Source organism: Cryptotermes secundus, unplaced genomic scaffold, assembly GCF_002891405.2.
Source record: "Cryptotermes secundus unplaced genomic scaffold, Csec_1.0 scaffold1679, whole genome shotgun sequence".
Lineage (NCBI taxonomy): Eukaryota > Metazoa > Arthropoda > Insecta > Blattodea > Kalotermitidae > Cryptotermes > Cryptotermes secundus.
Genome location: NW_019743676.1, coordinates 424,872 through 450,651, shown reverse-complemented (window position 1 = coordinate 450,651; position 25,780 = coordinate 424,872). Strand labels below are relative to the sequence as shown.

The 25,780-nt window shown below is 39.5% G+C and overlaps 1 protein-coding gene across 2 annotated transcripts; it reads right to left on the bottom strand.

Moving 5' to 3' along the window:
* Positions 1-7,413: 7,413 nt before the first annotated feature.
* LOC111874275 (IQ calmodulin-binding motif-containing protein 1-like) lies at positions 7,414-16,190 on the bottom strand. 2 transcript variants are annotated; one of them, XM_023869636.2, is made up of 5 exons: positions 15,979-16,190; positions 15,709-15,833; positions 12,721-12,854; positions 12,285-12,481; positions 7,414-7,703 (listed from the first exon to the last, which is right to left on the bottom strand). In XM_023869636.2, exons 1-5 carry the CDS (start codon positions 16,070-16,072, stop codon positions 7,561-7,563), a joined length of 693 nt encoding a protein of 230 aa, XP_023725404.1. In that variant the 5' UTR covers positions 16,073-16,190; the 3' UTR covers positions 7,414-7,560. The 2 variants fall into 2 exon arrangements, with proteins under 2 accessions (XP_023725404.1, XP_023725405.1); XM_023869637.2 differs by having other exon boundaries at positions 12,285-12,463.
* Between the last annotated feature and the right edge of the window lie 9,590 nt (positions 16,191-25,780).

Here is a 25,780-nt window from a genome sequence, read left to right as displayed (position 1 = left end):
TTGGGAGATCTTCAGTGAAATGTATGCCTGCAGAATAGACATTTGCACTGAGGGTCATAAAACAGTTCATCAGTTACACATGGGAATATGCTACATAGGACAGTTACCTGACATGTCATTGTGAGATACATACCATAATTAGATGCTGCACACTGCTGAACATTATTCACATATTAACAAACCTTCATACAAGGGAACACAGTATCTTAAATAATACCCATTTATGAACTGAATGACAACCTCTAGTGGCTGAATAGTATGTAACATGGAAGACTAAATCTTAGTTTTGCATATATTTGCATTTTGTATTTAACCATAGAATCATTTCACTATATTAATAATGTATTTGGTACAGAGGTATATTCACAAAGTGTATCATTTTGACATGACCAGTGTTGTAATTCTGATTTCATCACTGTTACTTTGATGATCCTTAGATATGCTTGTTTTGAACCAGGAAGCAGAAAAAAGTGTTGACACTTACATCATAAATTTGCTATATCCAGATAACTTGTAAACATCAGTTAAAATTTGAGGCTGGAGTAAGGTCCAGTATGACAAATCTGTTGAAACTTTCAGATTGTTAAGGCTTTTTATCTGTTGCACTAAGTGTAACTAATGGAAAATCCAGAAGGTGTCAACCTTCTACATCCTTTCACTAATTTCACACCTTACCATTCTGCTCAAATAGTCTCCCAAACCTGATACAAATTACACAGCATTATAAAGGCAATGCACAACCCACTGAACCAGGGAGCCCTGCAAATGCCCTAAATTTTGATCAAATTCATTTAATTTGTAATAATGCTGGTGGTGTTGCTGCTGTTCCTCTGTGACTGGCATATCACCTGGGATTAGAGTTTCTCACGGTAGTTATGGAGAGTTTATCTTCTGGGATGTAACGCTGTGTAGTCTACTCAGAGTCAACTGATATTCCACAGGAACATGTCACCTCCATCTTCAGGGTCAAATAAGCCAAGAAACCTGCTTCATGCCCTGAAGATGGCGGTGACATGTTCCACAGAAATGTCTCGACTTTCAATCGAGTACAAAGATTTATACCCAAGAAGATAAAACCCAGGTAAATATCATGATCACTTCATATTATGCATACTGACACTTGTTCTTGGTATTACAATCAGCAATTGGTGCTTTCAAGCAGTTTAAATCAGTATCAGCAAAGCAGACTATAATGGTGCTCTGCAACACATGAGTCAGCATATACACGCAGAATCGAACCTGCATTTTATTTGAAGCCTGTTTAGTGTATGGACATATTCATACAGGATGGAAACAGGCAGAAATAAAACTTACACACAACATTATGAAGGCCCACCATACTGATACTAAGGCATATCATTCTGTCATTGTGTTATTCTTATGAAGTTGAAGAAACTGGTAGATAGACATATGTTTACACATATTTAGGAATTATTCCATACATGGAAACCAGTCTGTCTTTTGTTCTGGTGTATCTGTTGAACCTGTACTTCACAATGTGGCCATATGCACAGAGAATACATTAGGGAGTAAATAAACTTGGAAGCCATCATTAACATAAAAGGAATATTTCATAATCCTATTTTGAAGCAATAGTGCTGAGACTACCATCTCTAAGTGGATTCACTCCTAGCCAGAAGGCAGGAAGATGGTGAAAATGCTATTGGGACATAACCCCTGCTGTGGAGTCTAGTGCTGGACTGCAATTTTCTGGTGTCTCAAAGAAAGTAATTATTATGCTGTGGGATATACAGATGATATAGGAAGTGCTACTCCAAAACTAGATTTGTATCACTAATTATAGTGACAACTGCAACACTGTATACTATTCGAATGTTCAACAGTGGCAATGCACGTCAAACAAAAACACTTCAGTATCTTGCAGTCTTCACAGGAAACATCCTACAAAGTATCGACAACCAGCATATCACATGTGCTAAAAATACAGAAAATTAAACTTGAGTATCAAAGGACTGAATCTACTGCATGTAAGGCAATGAAGCTTTGTATCTGTGCTTTATTGTGTTCAAGCTTTTCCGTGCCATAAGCCAATTATGTGAGTTCAGCACACTTATATTAATACTACCACAGTCATACATACCAGCTCATCACTCTGAACAGCATTTCTGTCAGTAGATGGTATCAATGTACGAGTAATATACTCATGGGAAACAACAGGCTGTCATGTTATCCATATCTATGATTGGTGGGTTTCTCTATGTACCTACATTTACTCCCAAGCAACCTTCGCATCTCTGGCAAGTGGTTCTGCAGTGGAGTTTAAGGGTTAATAAGCATTTTGCTGGGACAGAATTTTTGTATGTATAATACTAGATACTGTATTTAATATTATAACAAACTAACTACATGGAGTGGAGTCCTTCTTGAGAAGCCAACAGTTGCTCAGCCACTCAAAAAATTTACAACATTTTATGGAACCTGGAAGTTCATTACCATGGTCATCACTGATCTTGATCCTGAGCCAGATGAATCTAGTCCATTGCTGGTATAGCAACTGCCTATAGGATGGACAACCAAAGGGTCAGAGTTTGAGTCCCGGTACGGTCAAGAATCTTCTCTTCTCAACATTGTCCAGACCAGCTCTGGGGCTCACATAGTCTCCTATACAATAGATACCAGGGGCTCTTTCCTCGGAGGTAAAGCAGATGGGGCATGGAATTTACTACTCACATCCAACTAGTGCAAAGGTCAAGAAAATGTGGATCTATACATCTACTCCCCCCATACATCTTCATGGCGTGGTGCTTAATTAGTTAAGCTCAGGGACAATTTTACCTTTTTACCCTTCACCTCCCCTAGCCCCATCCTATTTCTCTAAGATCCATTTTAATAGTCTCTCATCTACACGTATACCTAGGTCTTCCCACTGGGTGCTGCACTTAATATTATAAAGTTAAAGTTATCCTTGTGCCTAATTAAGTACCAACCCATGAAGACATATGGAGATGAAGTATAGCTTCAACATTATTGACTTTGGCACTCACCTGATGGCAGAAACAGATTCAGTTTCTGGAATGATGTGTTCATGTTGTTTAGAATATAGGATTAAGCACTAACTCCAAAAATCCAGTAATTCCAAGGATTCCAGATATTGTTTTGCATGTTATAATGCAAAGGCAAATCATAAATATAGTTATTTTACACCATTTTCTTTAATATTGGCATACATTTGGAATGGTTGTAGAATTATAATTTAAGTTTCTGTTCTACCCACACACATTACAGTTCAATTGTTCTAAGGCTTTCAGTCCCCAACAGTTCTCTCTCACATAAGCATTTTATCCTCATTCCATCAAATCTCCATAGGCATTACCACCAGTAAAGGTACAATAGGACATATGGAGGATTTAAGACCACAGAAACTGTTTTCAAGACTAATTATACTTTCATATTATTATCTCTGTATTACTATATTATTATTATTAAAATTATTATTATTATTATTATTATTTATTATAATTTGGCATACTATTTCTGTATTATTATATTCTTATTACTATTTAGTATTAGTATTAATATTAATCTTTGACTTGTCCCATATCATGTATAATGATTCATGGATGAAATAAAATTGAATTGAATTGAATTGAATAATGCCTACAGCTTAAAGGTCCATGATATTTTGCCTTTACAGTTGCATGGCATTTCCATATGTAGCTATTCATAGATGCCAACCTTGCCCACGAATTACCACTTACAATGGAAATCAATATTCACATTTCCTGGCAAAGCATTTTGTATTAGGTACAGTCCTGTAAGATGCATAGTACAGGTAAGTTCAGATTACTGAAAACACATCACACTTTAAGACCTTCTTCACATCTCACGTGGCTTCTTAGGAATCTGAGATACATATTCAGGCACTTCATTGGTTATATAACAAAGTGTACATCTTCAAATTAATACACTGTCTCAGCAGGGGAAGTTTTGTTAATGGAAAAGTATTTATCTCTCTTTGCAGTTGGACACAATCATTTGGGGAAGGCCATTTTTGGAGATAAAATTTGAGTCAGTAAGATGTCAACACACAGAAATTATTTGTTGAATGGTTTTCAACCGCATTAATTTAATTAGCAAATAATCTGGTTTCCGATCTTTATTAAAAAAAATGGGGACGCATTTTTTTGGAAAGAGAAAACTATCTATGGTGCATGAACATGATGAAGATTTGGGCCCATAACTAGAGATGACCTTGGCCTAGTTCAAATCAACAACCAGTAAATTTACTGTCATGCACCTCGCTCTTTTCCCTTAATTTGACACCGCCGGGGAGATGTTCTGTAATCTGCAGGCACGGTTGCCTTATTTCCGTAAGAATGATGCTTTAAAAGCCTCTTTGCCACACAAACTGTGCTTCTAGACACTCCGAATTCAAGGGCCACGTGACGCAACAATACATTGGGGCTGGCTTCTAATCGAGCACCAATCTTATCCAGCATTTCTTCAGTCAAAATACGTCGTTTACGACTTTTCTTTTTGTCCAGAACCGAGCCCGTTTTATGAACCTTTCCGACCATTTTGTATATTGTTGCTTTACATGGTACTGTTATTTCTGGATATTTTCTGTGAAACTTTCGACAACACTTCCTCCATGAAGAATACTTCACAAAAGTATCGTACATGAAAACCCTTTGTTCAACACTATATTTCATACCACTTCGTGTTCAGTAGTTCTCGTAATACAAAACGTCAACGTCTTACAATTACATTGCACGAAAGCAAATAAAAAACTATAACCTATTTGACCTATTACGCCTAATACACCAGAATAAAATCTTATTGGCCGGGAACATTCCGCCATAACGTCACGCAATATGATGCTGCCATCTATCCGCGACTAGTAATGGGCCTATTACAATTGCCATACCCATATCGGTAAAATAGTACCCGATAGTACATACTACCGAACAAACACGAGCACTTACATCCGCTTTTAAAAATTAATTTAGCCCCATGTTTGGTGGGTCCCATGCCACCACGGCATGGCGCGTCCTCACGTTGCAGATGGAAGTGAATTACAGTGATATAGTCGAGGATGAGATAGGCAGGGCATGTAGCACGAACGGGGGAGAAGAGATATGCATATAGGATATTGATGGAAATGCCAGAATGAAAGAGACCACCAGGAAGACGAAGATGTAGGTGGGTGGATATTATTAAACTTGATCTTAGAGAGGCAGGATGTGGTGGTATGGACTGGATCAATCTGGCTTATGATAGGGATCACCTGAGGGCTCTCGTGAGAACAGTATTGAACCTTTAGGTCCTTGAGTTGCTGCACAATTTGCAACTTTTCAAGAAGGACTCATCTCCATGAAGTTTGTTAGAATTTACTTAGCCAGTATCACTTCACTCATCTCTATCAGAAGAAATTACCTCTGAATTTCCTTCAAAAGCAAACATTCTACCTGAATCTAAAATGCCTTACTGAAATGTAGTATATCACAGATATCACATCATAAACGTTTAAGACACCTGAGGTTGGACAAACCTGAATGAATAACATATTTCCATTAGAGATATCCATATTAATCCAGTCTAGAAATTAACGCTGGTGGGGGATCTGTTGCACTGACCACGTGACACCCTCTATCTGCTAAAGTTGGCACTAACTTCGCCGACAAGCGGCGGTCGCTCAGTCGGTATAGTTCACTTGCGGACTACAGGCCCCGGAGTTTATTTGTTTTATATCCATATTAAACATTGTATCATTTAATCACAAATCATGATATGAAGCCATTCTCATTATGTAACAATAGCATTACATTTTTTAGATGCAGAATTGAAATACAAACAGCTCATAAACACACATACTTAAAGAGGCCACAGAGATATTGGGTTTTCGGACTTTATCCAACGTCCTGGTTTTTAAGATAACTAAGAAAAACACGACGTTTCGGAAACTGGATCGTGTGTTTTTCTTAGTTATCTTAAAAACCAGGACGATGGATAAAGTCCGAAAACCCAATATCTCTGTGTGTTATACACCATCGTCAGAATCCTATAGTAACTACTTAAAGAGGCCAATACTTCCACCTCAGAGATCAGAAATTAAACAAGACATTTTATGTTTTACATAAGTGTCTTTAAAAGAAGTGCCTGGACAGCACCACAGAACTAAAAAATGCATCATGGTAACATCCTGAACTGCCATAACTTGAACAGAGTCCTGGCACTAACCTGAGTTTCTGAATCAGGAAATCACATTGAGCTAGATCTGAGGACTGGTGACACAGCCATGTAGCCTCTGGCCAGAAATTCTGCACTGACAAGACATGTGAAAGGCAGAGAAACTGATCTCCAAAATTCCATTTAAATGTTTGAGTTGTACTTATTGTTTCATCTTGAAAGGCAACTTTACTAGGCTCTAGGCTTTCATAATCCTTTCAGTACTCTAAAACAGAACTTTGGCTCAAAAAGAAAAATTGCAGATGTGAATACATGACTTTGATGTCAATTCTGTTCATGGGTTGTTAACAGTGTGTTGTGGTAGGCAGTACTGCTGACATTTTGGAGGTACATACATGCTGTATCCACATAAATGGTCTAAGTTGGCCACAAGGATGGAGACAGACTGTACCTCAGAAATGTGGGCACAATTGCTGCCAACCACATGGTAGTAGCAATGTAACCACAAAGAACCTTACATTCAGATACCTGTATAAACTGGAACCTGGATGTAGCAGAGATAAAATGTGGTCCTGTTCAGTTCCATTTTATACAGGTTTTACTGTATCATATTTTTTGTCACACCACATATGTAAGTAAATACAGGGTGATTCAAGAAGTTTTACCCCCACTTAGGGAGGGCATTCCTGAGGTAATTTGGAACAAAATATGTTAATATACTAATGGTATCCAACTCATAATTAAAGAGATACAGTAATTTGAAAACTGGCAAAAAATCTTTTTTCCTTTGAATTTCAGTCAAAACAAATTAGAAATACAATCCAAACCTTTTTAAATCGTTAATGATTTAGGAAAGAAGCAATCTAAAACCAATTTTTTTTCCAATTTCTTAATTTTGCATTGTGCAACATTTTTCATCGATTTTGTGTTACAAAATTATTTTCAGCATCCCATTCTGTAAACATACCAATGGTTGCATATCACACCCTTCTATCAATCTGTTTCCTTTAAACTGTAGTGCTTTAGAAGATGAGTGGATTTACATAAGATTTTCAAAAATGTCTCCCTGCATGTCAACACAATGCGTCGCATGCATATGAACCGCTCTATCTACCTACGCGCAACATTCAAACTGGTATACCTTATCTGCTGACATAGCTGACTGGAACATATGGTTGCCCACGCTGAAGCATAGCGCTGCATTCACAATGATGTGTTTTGAAAATCTATTGTTACTCTGTAACTATTGAAAATCGACCACAAGTTTATAAGGAAATTTTGCGGGAAATGACCCCAGGAATATGTACCATAAGCCAGGGTAAAACTTCGTGAATCACCCAGTATAACTTCAGCATGCAACCCTATTTTGTAATGACAGGTGTGTCTCCTTTTCATGAGAACAACACACAGCTATGACTTAAGTTTATGTCGCCAGAGAGGATGCACAGACTGCAACTGCCGTTTGTGAGCAAGCCGTGCTGCAGCAGCAAATGGAAGGCAACAGCTGTACCAACTGATATCCACATCCTCATTCTGCGACAGAGCTGGCATTTCTGTAAGAAAATATGCAGTATTCATATTGTGGTCCACTGTGTTGTGATAGTGTGTACTATCACAGATGGTTACTGACACACAAGTGTTCTGCACTGAAGATGGATGCAGCAGAATGCCCTGATATATTCAACCATCTACAAGAGTACATGTTTTCTTTACAATCTACATTTTTTTCCACTGCGGAATCTCGAGTACTTAGGGGAATTCAACTTGTCCTAGTTCACTGACGTGCATTCTTAACCACAGAAATGCCAGCTTCAGTGTTCCCAGAGGGCTATTCCAGGAGTCAGGATAATTTCGCTTAGTGAGCGGTGGAGTCCAACTGGGTCCACTCGGCACGGCGGCCATTGATTGGCATATTGTAGCCTGCCCTGGGTGATTATGCCGATGGAGAATGTGGTGGAATGAAGATTGGCAGGGGAAACCAAAGTACACTCAACTCTCGATTATCCAGGGGCGGATTAACCGGTTTGTGGCTTAACCGGGGCTTTTTTGAGGCTTATATGTTGTTTAATATTCATTCACTTTTGTTTCACATGGTGAGTTGTAACGCTATTTTCGCACTAGTGTGAACCAAGTTCAGCATTTTTTGGTCCCATTATACTAACACAATGTTCTAGGGTAGGGGTGGAAGAATGCGAGGATTTGTGGAAAGTTTCAAGGACAGATATACCTCTCCAATTAGTCTCTTTGTATCGATCTTCAAGTGTGTTAGCAAAATGTCAGGGTGTAAAAGGAAGCGTATTGTGGTAAGTATTCAACAGTAACTCATGTGAACCAGGCTTCAAAATGTTAAGCAGTGACGAAATCGTAAGTTAAGTGGGGGTGCAGCCAGAAGAGCGGGAAGAAAGTGAGAATGAGGAAGAGGTGGACAGTGCTGCTAGTAAGAAAATATCACATGGTGCTGCTCTTAATCATTTGGAATCCTTACTAGACTATCTTGAGAGTGAAGAGAAGAGTTTATTAAGTGACAAGCTAATATTACGTAGGCTTCGTACGGATATGCGTAAAAAGGAAAATGCCGCGAAAAAGCAAACGACAATATCAAATTTTTTAAGTGTTAAGTGTGAATATTTGTAAAAAGTGTTGGATGTTGTTGAACACTGTGATTGAAATAATTAATTCATACTTCAGTGTAATGTAAAAAAGGTATTAAATAGGCCATGAGATGACATAAAAATGAGGTTGAATAAATTTAAATACAGGTAGGCCTATAGTATTATGAAGGTATAGTATTACAGTACTACTTTTAATAAAATTTGTCTTAACCAGGTTTTCGATTAATCGTGATTTCCATCCCCACCATTATCCCAGATAATCGAGAGTTGAGTGTACTTGGAGAAAACCCACCCCAGCGCCAATCTGTCCACCACAAATCCCACTTGACCAGACCCGGGCTCAAACCCAGGCCGCTGTGGTGGGAAGCCAGTGACTAACCGCTTGAGCTATGGTGCAGCCTTAGGAGTCAGGATATCTCAGTTGATATAATGATGGGCTGGAAGGCCAGGGTTTGATTCCTGGCAATGTAAGTTTTTCTCTTCTCCACGGTGTCCATACCAAACTTGGGACCTACCCAACCTCAGATGCAACGGGTTCTGGTGGTTCTTTCCGTGGGAGTGAAGTGATAGTGGCATGAAGCTGACTCACCTCCATCTAATACTGAGGTGGAGAATGGTGGATCTATACCTCCACTTCCCCATATGTCTTCATGGCATAGTGCTTAATTAATTATGCAAAGGGACATCATTTTTTACCTTTATATATGAAGAGCATTGTACTATGTAAAAGAGAAGTTCTATGATTGAATATTTGTGTGTATTATTCATGGGAGATGGCATTAAATGTAGTCATCAAGGCATCATTCAAATTACATAACAAATGATGAGAATTACAATTGAATTATCAAACAGCGTTAAAATAAAACAGGTAAAGTTGTCCCTGTGCTTAACTAATTAAGTACTACAGCAGGAAGATGGAGGTGGGTGGTCAGCTTCACGCCTCAACCACTTTATCAACAGAAAAAGCCACAGATACCCAGGGGTTGAGAGGCTTGGTGGGCCCCAGAACCGGTCTGGACGTGATCAAGGGGAAATTCTTGCCCCTGCTGCTTCTTACTGATTTCTTACTTGACTCATTCTTTGACCCTGAAGACGGAGACACTACATTCTTGTAAAATATCTGCGGACTTCTACCAGACTACACAGCATTACATCAGAGAAGATAGTACTCTCATACTTACTGCTGTGTGAAGCGGCCTCTGTAGTCTAGGGGTAACGTTCCCACCTCATGACTCAAGGTACGCGGGTTCAAACACGGCGGAGGTCGTGGAATTTTTAAGGGCGGAAAAATTCAGGGAACAAGTCCTCCAGGAGGGACTTTAAGTCATGGGTCCCATGTCCTAGATTTACGGCATGTCTCTAGGAGACCTCTGAGTTAAATTAGGCAACAAGTGTCCCGCCCAAGTAGTTTCCAATGCCTCTGGTCGATGGGGGAAATATCAGGTACCGAGGGCCGACCTCGTTGGCTGAACGGGGCTGATAGCACGCACCAGTACCGGTAGGGTATGGCGACAGTAGAAATTAAAGGGGGATACACAATGGACCAATAACTGGTCTAAGTGCATGGGGAAACCCACCCCCTCTAATAAGAATAATAATAATAATACTGCTGTGTGAACCTCAAATCCAACATTAAAAAGGAAAACCTGCCATATTCAACAACCATTTAATAAAATGGGCCACATTCTCTTCTGTGATAAAGTTACCTTCAATAGAATGAGCAGAGCTTTCTTATTGTCCATAGCATCTAGAATGGCCCTAGGGTCAAAGCCCCATGTTCAGAGAGTGATGGGGGCCCTTTCCTCAGAGAAAAGTGTGGAGCTAACCACTTACTTCAATCTAGTACTGAGGCTAATAATATGTCAAGCTTATACGATGGGGTACCCAAAAGAAACCGAACTTATTTTTTTTAACTTATTTATTCAAATTTTAAAAACAAACCTTCAATCCCCTTCAAAGTACTCTCCACTTACACTAATACACATGTCTAGTCTTTTATTCCATTTTTCAAAACATTGTCTAAATTCATCTTTTGAGATGCTTGACAGCGCCTCCGTCGTTTTTTCCTTTCATGTCTCTTTTCATTCGAGGAAACAAAAAAAAATTGCACGGGGCAAGGTCGGGTGAGTATGGAGGGTGAGGAACAGGGATCATACCATTTTTGGTCAAGAATTGTCGTACAGACAGGGCTGTGTGAGCAGAGGCATTGTCATGATGGAAAAACCAGTCACCCGACTGCCACAAATCTGGCCACTGAGCTCCAAGTCACTCCCGACAGCTCCACAATTTCTTCAATGGTCCGTCGTCGATCTTCCTTGATGATTTCACGAATTTTTTCAAATTTTCATGTGTTCGGGCCGTGGAAGGACGACCAGAACGAGGTTTGTCATCAATTGACATTTCACCATTTTTGAAATGGGAAAACCACTCAGACACTTGAGTTTTCCCCATAGCATCGTCCTTGTATGCCGTTTTTAACGTTTCAAGAGTTTCTGTTCCACTTTTCCTGAGCAAAAAGCAGAATTTCACCGCTGCACGCTGTTCACGAAAATCAGCCATTGCAAAAACGACGATCACACAAAACAGTTGTCACTATAAACTCTGCCGAAACTAGTCCTTACCTTCTGAAGCAATGGTAGTCGGCTTATTGACTCAGGAATGTTAGCTCTATGCGCTCATAGCGGCAAAACGCAGTACTACAAAAGCTCTGCCCACAAAAAAATTAGTTCGGTTTCTTTTGGGTACCCCCTCGTACATCTAATACATCTTGGTGGTCCTTGGTGCAGACATGAGCGACTCAACTTCTTTGCCTTCATGTATTTTAGTGATTTCTTAAGCCAGAGATAATTCCAGATGGCATTCTTAACAATGTTGACTTTCTAGCCATTTCACACAAACACTGTTTGAATGTACTTTCATTAATGCGTTTCAAATTCCTGGACCAAATATGATCGAAACATGCATAGATTAAATGCCCACTGGTGAATCACACAATGAACCAGTTTGTCACTGGCACCACAAATGACAACCAGCGGATGCCACCATGGACCAGTTTAGCACTGGCACCACAAATGCCAACCTGTGACTCCCACAATGAACCAGTTCATCATTGCTACCACAAATGCCAATCAGTGGATGCCATGATGAGCCACTTCATCGCTGGCACCACACATGCTAACCAGTGGATGCCACCATGAACCTGTTCATCACTGGCACCACAAATGCCAACCAGTAGATCTCATTATGAACCAGTTCATATAAAGTAACAATCCCTCAGTGTAGGAGGCAAACTCTGAAAACTAATATTCATTTATCAACTGCATGCTAAACATATTCAAGGATCACCAAAACTGATGAAGCTGAACAGTGAGATTCATAACAATAAGGGAGACAACTTAAACCCTTCCATTCTGTGATGTACTAGTGGAGAACCACGTGGTGTAACACTTGACAAGACAGGTAACTTCACAGCCAGCACTGTGAAAATCTCAAATCTCACACAGACTCACAGCAGTTACTCACCATTCATCAGCATGGAGAGGGCCTCAAGTTGTGCACATCTTGCTTCTTCATGTTGCTGCCGCCTTATTCCCTCGCTGACATGACAATAGAAGCTTGTAAGCCTATTTTGCACTTGGAGATGCACGTCAAGCATTTGCTTCATTCCTGGAAACTTGATATTCTGATGGTCTTCCTTCCACCTGGGAAAATAACATGTTCTGCAATACAGTGTCATATGTAGACTTGAAAGGATTCTGACGATGGTGTATGCTGTACAGAACTATTAAGCTTATTTATCCTGCCCCATCCCCCTGAGGACGGAGACAGATCCAGTCTCCAAAACGTTATGGTTTTTGTCTTATATACCAGAAGATGGATAGAGTCCAAAATAAGCTTAATAGTTCTGTACAGTGTCAAGTGTGTACCATATCCATGGGGATGGTACAGTGGTTCTCACCTGCTCACTTCCAACTGCAGCTGTTGCAGCCTCCTTTCACTAATTCTGTTCACTGGGTGGCAGGGCTTGCATTCTTGCCTCTCTGCCCGAGTATGCAGCCAGTGGCGCACTTTCCTTTGTATGGTTACTGCAGCCTAAAAAAAATCAAAGAATTATAGTATCTCATGTAATAAGATTCTGGAATACTGTCCATAAAAGATATCTTCTATGGGTTCAAGAGTAAAAAATCTCAGACAAGTTCAAACCACTAGACCTCAGAGGTTTTGCAGCTGTACCTGATCAGATTACAAAATCATAATTACAGCAACACTACCATATTCCACTTATAGCAGCATTAGAACCCTTATGTAGATCTTCCCAAAATAGCTGTTCTCAGTCTCCAATGAAAATTGTTTCCCCGACATCTCTTCTCCATGTCATCCAGACTGGTTCTGGGGTCAACCCAGCCTCCTATCCAATGGGTACAGGAGGCTCTTTCCCCGAGGGTAAAGTGGCAGGGGCGTGAAACTCACCACTCACCTCCAACTAGTGCCTAGGTGAAGAAAACGTGGATCTATATACCCACTCCCACATACACCTTCATGGTATAGCGCTTAATTAGTTAAGCACTGGGACAAATTTACCTTACATATCTAAGAAAATAACACGCCCATTAGTTGCTCAATGTTCACTCAAATGACTATAACATTTCCGCTGAAACATAAGGATGGTTAAGAGAGATAAGTAGTTTGAATAAATGAAAACAACTCTAGCAGTAAAATGAGCTGTTATAATATTAAAATTGGTGATCAAAAATAACAGCAGAGGACAGCTCAGTTTGGACAGTGATTAGGTTACAGGATGGATGATGAAGTAATTGGGTTCAATTCCTGGCAGAGATAGCATCCAGACTGGCTAGGGGAGCCACTTTGCTTTCCTATGTAACTGATACTGGGGTTCTTTCTCCAGGGGCAAAGTGACCAAGCCACTAAGCTGACCACTCACTTCCATCTAATGCTGAGGCCAGAAATGCCTCATCTGTCTTCAGAGGTTGGTGCTTGATTAAGTACATGGATAACTCTGCCTTTACCCGTTACAAAAGTAATGTAACATTAAGTAAGCATTGTGTGACAAACAGCATGTGGCATGCACAATTCAGTTCTGGAAGTTACCCCAATACTTCACACTGTGCTCTGCAATTTAGCTGAATATCAGTTCTATAAGGATGCAGGACTTGATCTAGCATGACACAAATAAATGGGCAATCATTGCATGGTAAACCACCACACCTGAATATAAAATTTGCTCACCTTGGATTATGACAAAATTTGCCATACATATTAGTCCCATATCTTTCTACTGGTTTCTCAAATACAGTTGTTAAAAAATTAATTCCTGCTTGGTAAAAATGGCACATATTTTGTGTTTTCTTTAATGACTGAAATAGCCACATATGAACTAGTTAATGAAGTATTAAATGCTTTGAACAATGGTATGTTTGTTGGTGGTATCTTTTGTGATCTCAAAAAGGCCTTTGATTGTGTCAATCATGATATATTACTATCAAAATTGGAATTTTATGGCATGACTGATAAGGCTGGTGCTTGTAACCGTCCAAACCTTTTAATATTCTTTAATGGACACTGTGTTCCACGTTAGTCATTTCAATAGAGTGACTGATTTATTAGGGAGACCCATCCATTAAGAAGTTGACATGCTTTTCGCATTTAGACAGGAACAACTTAGTTTGTTACCTGGACCTTGGGTGACCGTTAGANTGATGATGATGATCAGATTGTTAACACTACAAATACTAAGTTTCTGGGGCTTATTATTGATAACACATTGACTTGGAATGGACATGTGGATTGGTTAATGTCTAGATTGGGCTCTGCATGTTATGCGATTAGAGCCCTAAAATCTTACATGTCTCAGGGTACATTAAGAATGATTTACTTTTCTTACTTCCATTCAATTATGACCTATGGTTTGGTTTTTTGGGGTAATTCCCCTTATAGTATACATATCTTTAGGTTGCAAAAAAGGGCAATTAGAATTATAATGAACTCTGGGAACAGAGATTCACGTAGGGAATTGTTCAGGGAACTGGAAATTTTACCCCTTCAATCTCAGTATATATTTTCTCTTGCAATGTTCGTGGTTAATAATAAATATCTATTTAAGTTAAATTCCGAGTTATATAATAGGAATACAAGATATAATAATAAATTCATTATCCTATATGTAAGTTGACTGTATTTCAAAAGGAGTATACTACCATGGAATTAGGGTTTTTAATTGGCTTCCTCCTAATATAAGGAACCTGGCTCAAGATGTTAAACATTTTAAAATTGTTTTAAGAAGATTTTTGTTGATGAACCCGTTTTATTCCTTGGAAGAATATTTTGATTTTAAATTTGACTCCAATAATAATTAACTGTGATCTATTATGGTACTGAATAATGTAATGAATCTTATATTGTTATTTCTATGTAGTGTTATTTGTACTANTAAAGTACTGACTTGTCCTATATCATGTACAATGATCCATGGATATGATATGAAATAAATAAATAAATAAATAAAAATAATATTGTATCTGAGCATCTTGCTGTCATGTTGATCACACAAAATACAACCTTCAGTGCAGCTTCACAGAATTACTGGTCAAAATTAACTCCATGCTTTTATGTAAACTGAACAACATGTTTCAACCACATAGAATACAACTGTACAGTAAAGAGGCTTACAGGCATGGTCATTTCATTGTAAAATTGAGCTGAAACTAAATCTGGTGCAAGTTAGAGGGTTATGAAGTTTGTGTTGAGTCTACATCTTTCAGATTATAAGCAAACTTTCCTGAATATTTGGGAAAACTCTACTTGAAACAGCTCATACTATATGACATTCAAAGTTTTTGTATCAGTAGATACATGCTGGTAACCACCTACCAGACTGCAGAGTACCATGGGCTAGGTGAAAGCAACCTTGATTGTATAATAAGTGTACCTTTTCCCTCCTAAGCTCATCTCGCACCTCAGCACGCTTCCATCTCGCTCTATAACCTCTCCAAGCTGTTTGTATTCGTCTGGCAGCGGTCTCTTCCAAATTGTTCAAGCAAAATGCCAACGTATCTATGAACACACTACAATTACTAACACTGAATGAACTGAGGCGTGACGCTTATGGCCTAGCTGCTGAAAGCTTCATTAAAGAACCCATAAATAAATAAAATAAATTAATACTGGAGTATAAACTTAGCAATCAGAAAGCTCTTACCAGCTGGCGGAATATTAAGAACATCTGAGTTAAGTTCTACGAATCTTCTACGATTTATGGTATTTCTTCTTTGCAGCCAGGTTTGAATACTCATTTTAATTTAAAATACATGAGCCGAAAAATAAATCAACAGTACTAAATGCAATAAATACTTCCTAAGACAAGTATGTCCCTCCGTCCATTACGCTACTTGAACGGTAACCATGGCAACAAATCAGGGCTGCCAACAAGGATTAGCTTCTAGTATACATCCAACTCTGCTTACTTACTGCCGCTAACTACATTTAGACAAATAAAATCACAAGTGGCCGGGCCGTAGCTTAAGCGGTTAGTCGCTGGCTTCCCACCACGGCGGCCCGAGTTCGATCCCGGTCTGGTATGATTTGTGGTGGACAAAGTGAGTTGGGGCGGGTTTTCTCCGGGTACTTCGGTTTCCCCTGCCAATCTTCATTCCACCAAATTCTCCATCATCATAATCACACGGGGCAGGCTACAATAGGCCACTCAGTGGACCAAGTTTGACTCCAGCCCCCACTGAGCGAAATACAATCACAAAATCGAGTACATTCCGAAAGGTTCTGACGATTTGTATAACACTTGGGATTACTGGGCTTCAGGACTTTGTCCATAGTCTGATAAAGTCACTTTACGACTGACGGTTGTAATTTTATAAAATTCATGGCATATACATTTATGCAGAGGCATCCGGAGGCGAAAGTATTTCACATACAAACGGGATGTTAAAACATCCAGGCGATATTGTAGGGTTATAATTTGAAAATGGAACCCAATCCTGTGTAATAGAGCCAGGATAGTGCAGTCGGTATAGCAACTGGCTAAGGGCAGGACAACCAAGGAATCGGAGTTTGAATTCCGGTGGGGGCAAAAATGTTAAATTCTCTGTGTCGTGCAGACCGGCTCTGGGGTCCATCCATCTTCCTATCCAGTGGGTACCGGGGGCTCTTTCACCGGGATAAAGCGGCCGGGGCGTAAAGCTGACCACTCACCTCCAAATAGTGCCGAGGTCAAGAAAACGTGAATCTATACAGCCACTTTCCCATACGTCTTAATTGCGTAGTGCTTAATTACTTCAGCACAGCGACAACATTACCTTTTTATACCAAATTCTGTGTTTACCTTAACGATCTAGCTTCACTATAGCCCGGTATATTACGAAAGTGGGCCTGTCATGTAAATGGAAGGCCATTGAGTCACCATAACTGCACATGTGACATGTTTCATGCAAGAATTAATTTAATATTGCTGGACTTGTTGTAGAATGTAATGGATGGATTTGCCGATGAGGATCCTTCAGGTTATATAACGAGAGAACTTCTTGAACAACTGAATACTCAATAGCGATGCCGGAGCACTAGTAATATATTTACCAAGAAATAATTAAAGTTATCATTTATCCTGTTCGGCCAAAGAACGATGCATTCCCCTTAATTTCAAATTGTTAGCTATGTGGTCTGAAAAAAGAACTGACTTCAAATGAAGCATATGATTTCACGTTAGTGGTGGGCACTGTTAGTGTATTCTTTGTTTGGGCACTTAGTTGACATTCTCTATAACACTTTCTACCTGTACACCGATGAATAATAACTTTTGACATCCTCTATATGTGCCATAGAATGTAGTGTAAGAAGCACTGAATGATGATCACGCACCTTCGGTCCCTTCAGACCTACCTATTAGTTTCATCACGTCCATCTCTTTGTCTGCAGATTTCAACGCTCACACTGCCTTACCTATGTTAATCAAAATGGGTTTCACATACCAATACAAAATTATATCAAGAATTTGTTTTATTCCGGTGCAGTTTCTTCATTTTTCAGGGTCGTGTTACTTGCTGCATAAATTAATATTTAGGTGTAACTGCGGTTCTTTGACAAATTTTGATGAGATTTGATGCATGTTCTTATATTATACGAGTGTGACTCTGTACGGCTCCGCCAATTTAAGTTGATTTTAAGCCCCTCATTACGGAGGGACTTGAATATATTTTTAAATGTGTACATCAGGTATTCAAATGAGAAAGTTATTTACTACATAAAGGTCACAAGGTTGAATAAACTATACACACAATATGTTATACAAAAATTGCAAAAAACACGGTCATTTCGAGAAAACCATCAAATGTTTAACAGTATTTAACTGAGGACCATTAAATTCTTTTCCCAAGTCTTGTTGTCGTCCTGAACTTGATGATCTGTTAAATTTACAGTCATGGACGCCGCCACCAGTAGGGAAGAAACACTAAGCATTTTCAGCCCCCCACCCCGGTGACTTTTTAAAAGATCAAGACTGAAAAAATAAAGGAAACTACCAATATACCAGCATATTTTAAGTTAGCAAAAGCATTCTTAAACGGTTTAAACGTGCTTGTGAGCAACTTTTTTGCCTGGCCCCTCCTATTGGAAAATCTTTGGGAAGGGGCTTTTTTTACAGCAGACTCACGTCAGCCTGATACAGATTTTATCCACTCACTTGACGACCCTGCTCTTTAAAAAATTTTGCGAAATCCAAAGGAACGGTAACAGAATGCAATCTGGCAGAATCATCTAGGGTAAGCTACGGTCCAAAAACGATTGTTTCGCCCACATGAATACCATGAAACAACACTAACAAGCGGAAATTATAGTACAGAAATGCCATCGGGCCGTTGTTATTGGAGATGTTCAAAATATCGGCTATTAGTGCCCAAACAGAGCAAGTGCAGGCGCATTAATCAGGGACACGCTCTATGGTCACGTGTAAGGTATTACGTTCATTCTGAATTGAACTGAGCTGAATATAAACTGGTAGTTGTGTACCTAAAAATGATTCGAAATGTCAAATCTGTTGAAAATAAAAAAATATAAAGACAGGCAGACAAACACGAAGAAACTAACAGGCATGTAAGAATTGCCAAGGAAGGTTGCGAATTGCTGTAAAAATGTTTTCAATTTCGGAGCTGCTCCGTTCTTTGTTTCACCCGCTCGCCACTTTGAGGCACAGGATATGAGGGGGGACCTGAAACAAAAGAAACAAACAAAAAAGAAACTTCAGTATGAACACTAGGAAACGGATATTGCACTAACAGAATGAACACATAAGCTTACCTCTGCTGTTGGTACTCTTGCCATCTCTGTAACACATCTTCTTTTAAATATAAGAACTCTTCAGACAATATGCTGCACGTTTTAATATCTCCGGTCGTGAGAGGCGCGCAATTGAGTGTACCAATTGTTCACTGCAGTTGTCCCCGTTAAAACTGACAAAAGGATTAAACTGTTATATAAACGTGCGCCGTTTGGTGCGGGAATAAAAATAAACGACATAACGAAGTAAATCTTCCAGTTTTCATTTAAGTCTTGAGCACTCGACGTAAAAAACAAATCGTTGACGGCTTCTCTCGAAAAATCAACTCACATTTATTGCGTTAGAAAGAGGCTCCTTTCAAAACGAAACGAAAACACAGCAAAACGGTCAAATGGGAGATGTTCCGGCTCATGGACAGAACTCGTCATCGTAAAATGAAATCTTATTCTCTGTCGCACAGCCTAGCGGCTATTTACACAATTAGCCAACATTAATATACTCAATTGAAACCGAATACAACATATTCCTTTTCCAAAGAGAAGTTACTTTTACGGCGGTTAATTTTTTGTCGCGTAAAATCCAAATTCCGACAACAATCGGCGACTTTTACTGACACGTGAAATATAATCGTCACAAATTCACGTGTGTTTCTCGAGACGTAACGATGTAAAACCCTTATATTATCGACTCACCTAATGCCTTTCATTGCAACGACAAACGTTGTCTTCTCCTTTGCTGAAGCTGCAGCAGTTTTGACTTACCTTTTGCATTTCTTCATGATGACAATCGATGTCTTCTTTTATGCAGAAGCTGGAGTACATTTCATTGACTCACCTTATGCGTTTCCTCATTTTAACATTTTATAAATTGAATACAGAGCACAATACACACAAACAAACATAATATGTCATCAAATTGAATACGCAGCACAATACACACAAACATAACATATCATCAATTTGAATATGCAGTATAATACACACAAACAAATATAACATGTCATCATAAATTTTAATGTCTATTTTAGATATACCTGGTACATACAGATCCAGTAACTTATCTTTGAACATTGAATTGAAAGACAGATGAAAGCAAAATGAAGTTTTACTTTACTGGATCTTTGTCCCTCCAATGCGAGTTATTCACAGAGAAAGACTGTCAAAGTTCTTTTTATCCCTCTTTCTCTCGCATTGATTTCATTGTTGTGCCGACCGAACCCTGTCAAGTTGCACCCTGTGTCATAAAAAAACACACAGAAATACTTAAAACTAAACCCTCCTAAACCGACAAGAAGCCTAACTTCACGAAGTCTAACCAGAAATCCTATCATGGGCACCTAACGGGGAGGGCGGGAGGACAACACCTTACAAACTAAAATAATAAAAAAATCATTTCCACAGGGTGTCGATCTCGACCTTAACCTAAGCCCTGAGTCATGGCGGCTACCGCAGCAAATCCAGAGTTCCGTTATCACGGTACTATGTTATCGTGACCAGCCTGGGGCCGGACTGGACCACGATAATACCGTGCGTGCTATGGGACCTTTATTCACTGCGAGTACCCATCCCCATCCTCCTGCGGATGGGCCCTCAATCGCTAAAGGTTCCGAAACGGCACTGTTTTGGTTTCAACTTTACGGTTTGAGCGTTGCTCCTCCTGCCTTGCGTGGTTCCTGGTTCGAAGTCTGCACCTGGTGGACGCTGTCTCCATTGGAAGTATCACAACACTAACACAAACACTCAGAGAGCCGTTGTAATCACACACAATATCTGTATTCACTCACATAAACACACGGCGAACATGATATCACACGAAATAACACTCGCGAACCACACACTACTGACCTGAATATCACAAACACAGTTTGCCTGATAATTCTGAATTTGGCTACAGAACTTCGTCTCGTTAGATATCTGGTAACGCAAGTAAATGTGTTTGGATAATTTCTGTTATGTATGCCTCATGAATGACAGGTTTATTATCCGGAGCTGAAGATGGAGCTGTATTTTCTGATGGTGCTCTACACTTTCGGGGTCATGTCGGAATGTTGTTAGGTGAATCACTGCGCCTGTTCATTACCAAAATAATCTTCACAGTAATCTAACTTAAACATAACAAAATAGAGTAAAATATTTTTATGTCAAAGTATACCACTCTCATTTCCTATCAGTACAATAAATATCTAGAGTTAGGTATCCGGAACCGGGTCTGGTCAAGTGGGATTTGTAGTGGACAAAGTGACGCTGGGGCAGGTTTTCTCCGAGTACTTCGGTTTCCCCTGCCAATCTTCATTCCACCAATTGCCCCACAATCACCCTCACCTATCATCTGGGGCTGGTACAATACGCCAGAAGTGGCCGCAGTACAAGGGACTCAGTCCCACCCCACTAGCAATAAAAAAAAATAGGTATCCGGAAACATAAAGGCCTATCGATGCAAAGTTGTGACCTAAATGTACAACTATAATTAACTTATATTACGGCTGACATTATAAGAAATTTTATATTGGCCACCATTTAGGAGGAAAATCACGAGAATCTCAGGGCCTTAGATGGAGGCCGTATTCACTGGCACGTGAAGAAAGTTCATATTGGCAATTCTGAGGAAAATCACGAGAATCTCAGGGCCTTAGATGGAGGCCGTGTTCACTGGCACATGAAGGAAGCTCATATTGGCAATTCTGAGGAAAATCACGAGAATCTCAGGGCCTTAGATGGAGGCTGTGTTCACTGGCACATGAAGGAAGTTCGTATTGGCAATTCTGAAGAAAATCACGAAAATCTCAGGGCCTTAGATAGAGGCCGTGTTCACTAGCACATGAAGGAAGTTCATACTGGCAATTCTGAGGAAAATCACCAGAATCTCAGGGCCTTAGAAGGAGGCCGTATTGACTGACATATGAAGTAAGCTCATATTGGCAATTCTGAGGAAAATCACGAGAATCTCAGGGCCTAATATGGAGGCCGTGTTCACTGGAACATGAAGGAAGCTCATATTGGAAATTCTGAGGAAAATCACGAGAATCTCAGGGCGTAAGAAGGAGGCCGTATTCACTGACACATGAAGGAAGCTCATATTGGCAATTCTGAGGAAAATCACGAGAATCCCAGGGCCTTAGATGGAGGCCGTGTTCACTGGCACATGAAGGAAGCTCATATTGGCAATTCTGAGGAAAATCACGAGAATCTCAGGGCCTTAGATGGAGGCTGTGTTCACTGGCACATGAAGGAAGTTCGTATTGGCAATTCTGAAGAAAATCACGAAAATCTCAGGGCCTTAGATAGAGGCCGTGTTCACTAGCACATGAAGGAAGTTCATACTGGCAATTCTGAGGAAAATCACCAGAATCTCAGGGCCTTAGAAGGAGGCCGTATTGACTGACATATGAAGTAAGCTCATATTGGCAATTCTGAGGAAAATCACGAGAATCTCAGGGCCTAATATGGAGGCCGTGTTCACTGGAACATGAAGGAAGCTCATATTGGAAATTCTGAGGAAAATCACGAGAATCTCAGGGCGTAAGAAGGAGGCCGTATTCACTGACACATGAAGGAAGCTCATATTGGCAATTCTGAGGAAAATCACGAGAATCTCAGGGCCTTAGATGGAGGCTGTGTTCACTGGCACATGAAGGAAGCTCTTATTGGCAATTCTGAGGAAAATCACGAGAATCTCAGGGCCTTAGATGGAGGCTGTGTTCACTGGCACATGAAGGAAGCTCTTATTGGCAATTCTGAGGAAAATCACGAGAATCTCAGGGCCTTATATGGAGGCCGTCTTCACTGACATTTGTCCAACTGTCTGTCTGCCTGTCATACCTAACAAACCTGTACATTCTGTTAATATTATCGTAATATTTTTGTATTGCTAATGCTTCAGTAAGCATGAAACTGCTTTGGTTCTTATGCTCAGCCCCGGGTACCGACTGAAATGACAGATGCAGTTTAACGCAATTTCAATTCACCAAGTCGCAGATGTTAGAGACTGAAATTTGAGACTGGTAACTAGAAGTTAATGTGTAGGTGTTACACGTTCATTAATCAGCCGTTTTGCATTCTTGCTGAGATCTGCATAAGGCCCATTGTACTCCAAGTTAGTAATCAGATTCAAGTGATTGTATAATCATGGTAATTCTTATTATTAATTATAATTATCGTGTTCCGAAATGTCCAGACAGATTGCAAATGAGCTTTGATGATTCTCCCGGAACCAGCAATGAACCGCATACCACAGTTTATGAAACACCGGTGTAATAAAATTGTGATTTTGCATCGGCAGAGAATTAACGGGTGCATTAATTTATCCAGAGCATGTGATGTCTAATTAACCGCTGTCAATTTTAAAATGGAATCCAAAGATTTTGTTTCTAGAAGTAAACCACCCAGTGGCAGTGGGCACATATGAACGTACAAATCGTGCAGTATAAGATAGTTGTTGCCGGCCATGCATAAGCAGAGGAGAATACAACTACAATATTAAAGAAATGTTAGTAGTTAGTTCATTAGTCAGATAGTTGGTAATTTGTACGATCATGTGTGGTACTTGCCATAAAATAATTTCTATATCTAACGTTGACGTCATTTGTGACGATCATTAGTATTGCTTTATGGATCTAGTTACTGACTAACTGCCGACTGAAGGAACAAACTTCATTTCACACTAATTAAAAAGTTTTGAATAATTTCAAAAAGCTTTAAACCATGACGTAGTATTTTAGTACATTCATATAATTTAGAGAACTAATTTCAAAATATTTTAAATGTTGCTTGAATCATAATAAGACAAAGGATTCACGCAAAATTATTTTTCTCTGTATATTCTCAAAACTGACAAATTTTTAGCGCAACCGGTATTTAAGGTAGGTGTTCTTTACTTGTATCATGCTTGTCCGTTTGTCGGTGGCAAAATGTCAGGGGCTCTATCCATGAACAGGTCTGACGAATATTTACATTGAGCTGTCTGATTACACCAATTGTGTTGAAACAGCCTGCTTCACAAGGGCTGATGATTTACTGAAAGCCCTGTATGAACTTCACTTCGTTGAATTTTTCACCACAGTTCCTTCACAGTTCCTTAGCGTCAGGCTGAGTTCAGTTCGGTTCTGTTTGCTGAGAAAAACAATCGGCAGTAAACGATCATTAGGGGCGTCACACAGGAGTAGTGAACACTCTTATTAGCCAGTATGTAGCTGTCTTGTGGAGGGCAGAAACACCTACGTTACAATTGCTTATGTCCTGGATGTGATAAACAGAACTGTCGAAGCTAAATAAGATTCAGGGGAATTCAAATTAACACAGGCAACGCAGTACAGCAGTGGCAACAGAATGAGGAATGAGACAAGTGGGAACCCATCAATATATGCTGCAATGTGTTTCAAGTGAAAGGCACCAAGTTACATGAGTTCGATCTGAATACGGAGAAAAGAATCGTATACAGATTCTTAGTGGTAAACACTGAAGTAAAGATACCACTAAAAATCCTATACCTAGATGGGAAGATAATATTAAAATGGATCTCACAGAAGTAGGATGTAAGGTTGTGGACTGGATTCATCTCGCTCAGGCTAAGAGACCAGTGGCAGACTCTTGTGAACACAGCAATGAACTTGGGGTTGCATAGAATGCTGGGAATTTCGAGAGTAGCTGAGCAACTACTGGATTCTCAGGAAGGGCTCATATCCGTGGAGTTGTCTAATTATTTAGTTAGCTAGACATAATTAGAAATAACATGAACACAACGGTAGAATTGTAGGTGAAATGGTCAAGAGTATTTTTAGGGCAGAGACCACTAGGAAACCCAAAAAGTAGATGGAAAGATAATATTAAAATTGTTCCCAGAAAATAGGATGTGAGAATGTGAACTGGATTCTTCTGGCTCAGAATAAGGACCGGTGGAGGGGTCTTGTGAACACGGTAATGTACCTTGCGGTCTCCATAAAATGGTGGAAACTTCTTGAGTGGCTGAGCAAATAGTGACTTTTCAAGAAGAGCTCAGCTCCATGGAGTCAGTTTTCCAGTTAGTTGGAGAGACACAGTTAGCAACAACATGCCGAAGACAACACTAGAACTGCGAGCTAAGCAGTAAGGAAGTCGCTGGAAGCAGGACCACTGATAAGACTGAACTCGGGTCTGAAATATGAACCTGAAGGGACAAGGCTCTTATGCAGAACTGCAACATTCTCACTTGCAGTGCCCGTAACAGGCCACAATCCGGGAAGAGCAGTGATGATACTGTACACTGAGAGGAGATGTTTTTGATGACTTCAGTGGATGGGGAAGGATTACAAATAATCTCATTAAGAAGGGCACTGAATGTAGTACCTCAGTGTCAGATTATTTACATAATAATTTTAATAAACTAACCTTTCAAAGAATGCGCAAACTCTTTCGAGTTTCATTTGTTACATATAAATAATTACAATTAACGAGTAATTATAAATAACCCCATTAAAAGGATACTGAATGTAGTAGTACTGCCCTATCAGGTTGTTCATATAACAGTTATAGAATAAAACTAACCTTTCTAAGGTTTCTGCTATTCTTTCGAACTCCACTTATGTTACTAAAAAATAATAAATGTAATTAAAGAATAATTATAAATAATCTCATTAAGAAGGGCACTGAAAGTAGCATTTGGGTGTACATTGTCTATATAATAAAACTAACCGTTCTAACATTTCTAAAGCTCTTTTGAGCTCCACTGATGTTACTTATAAATA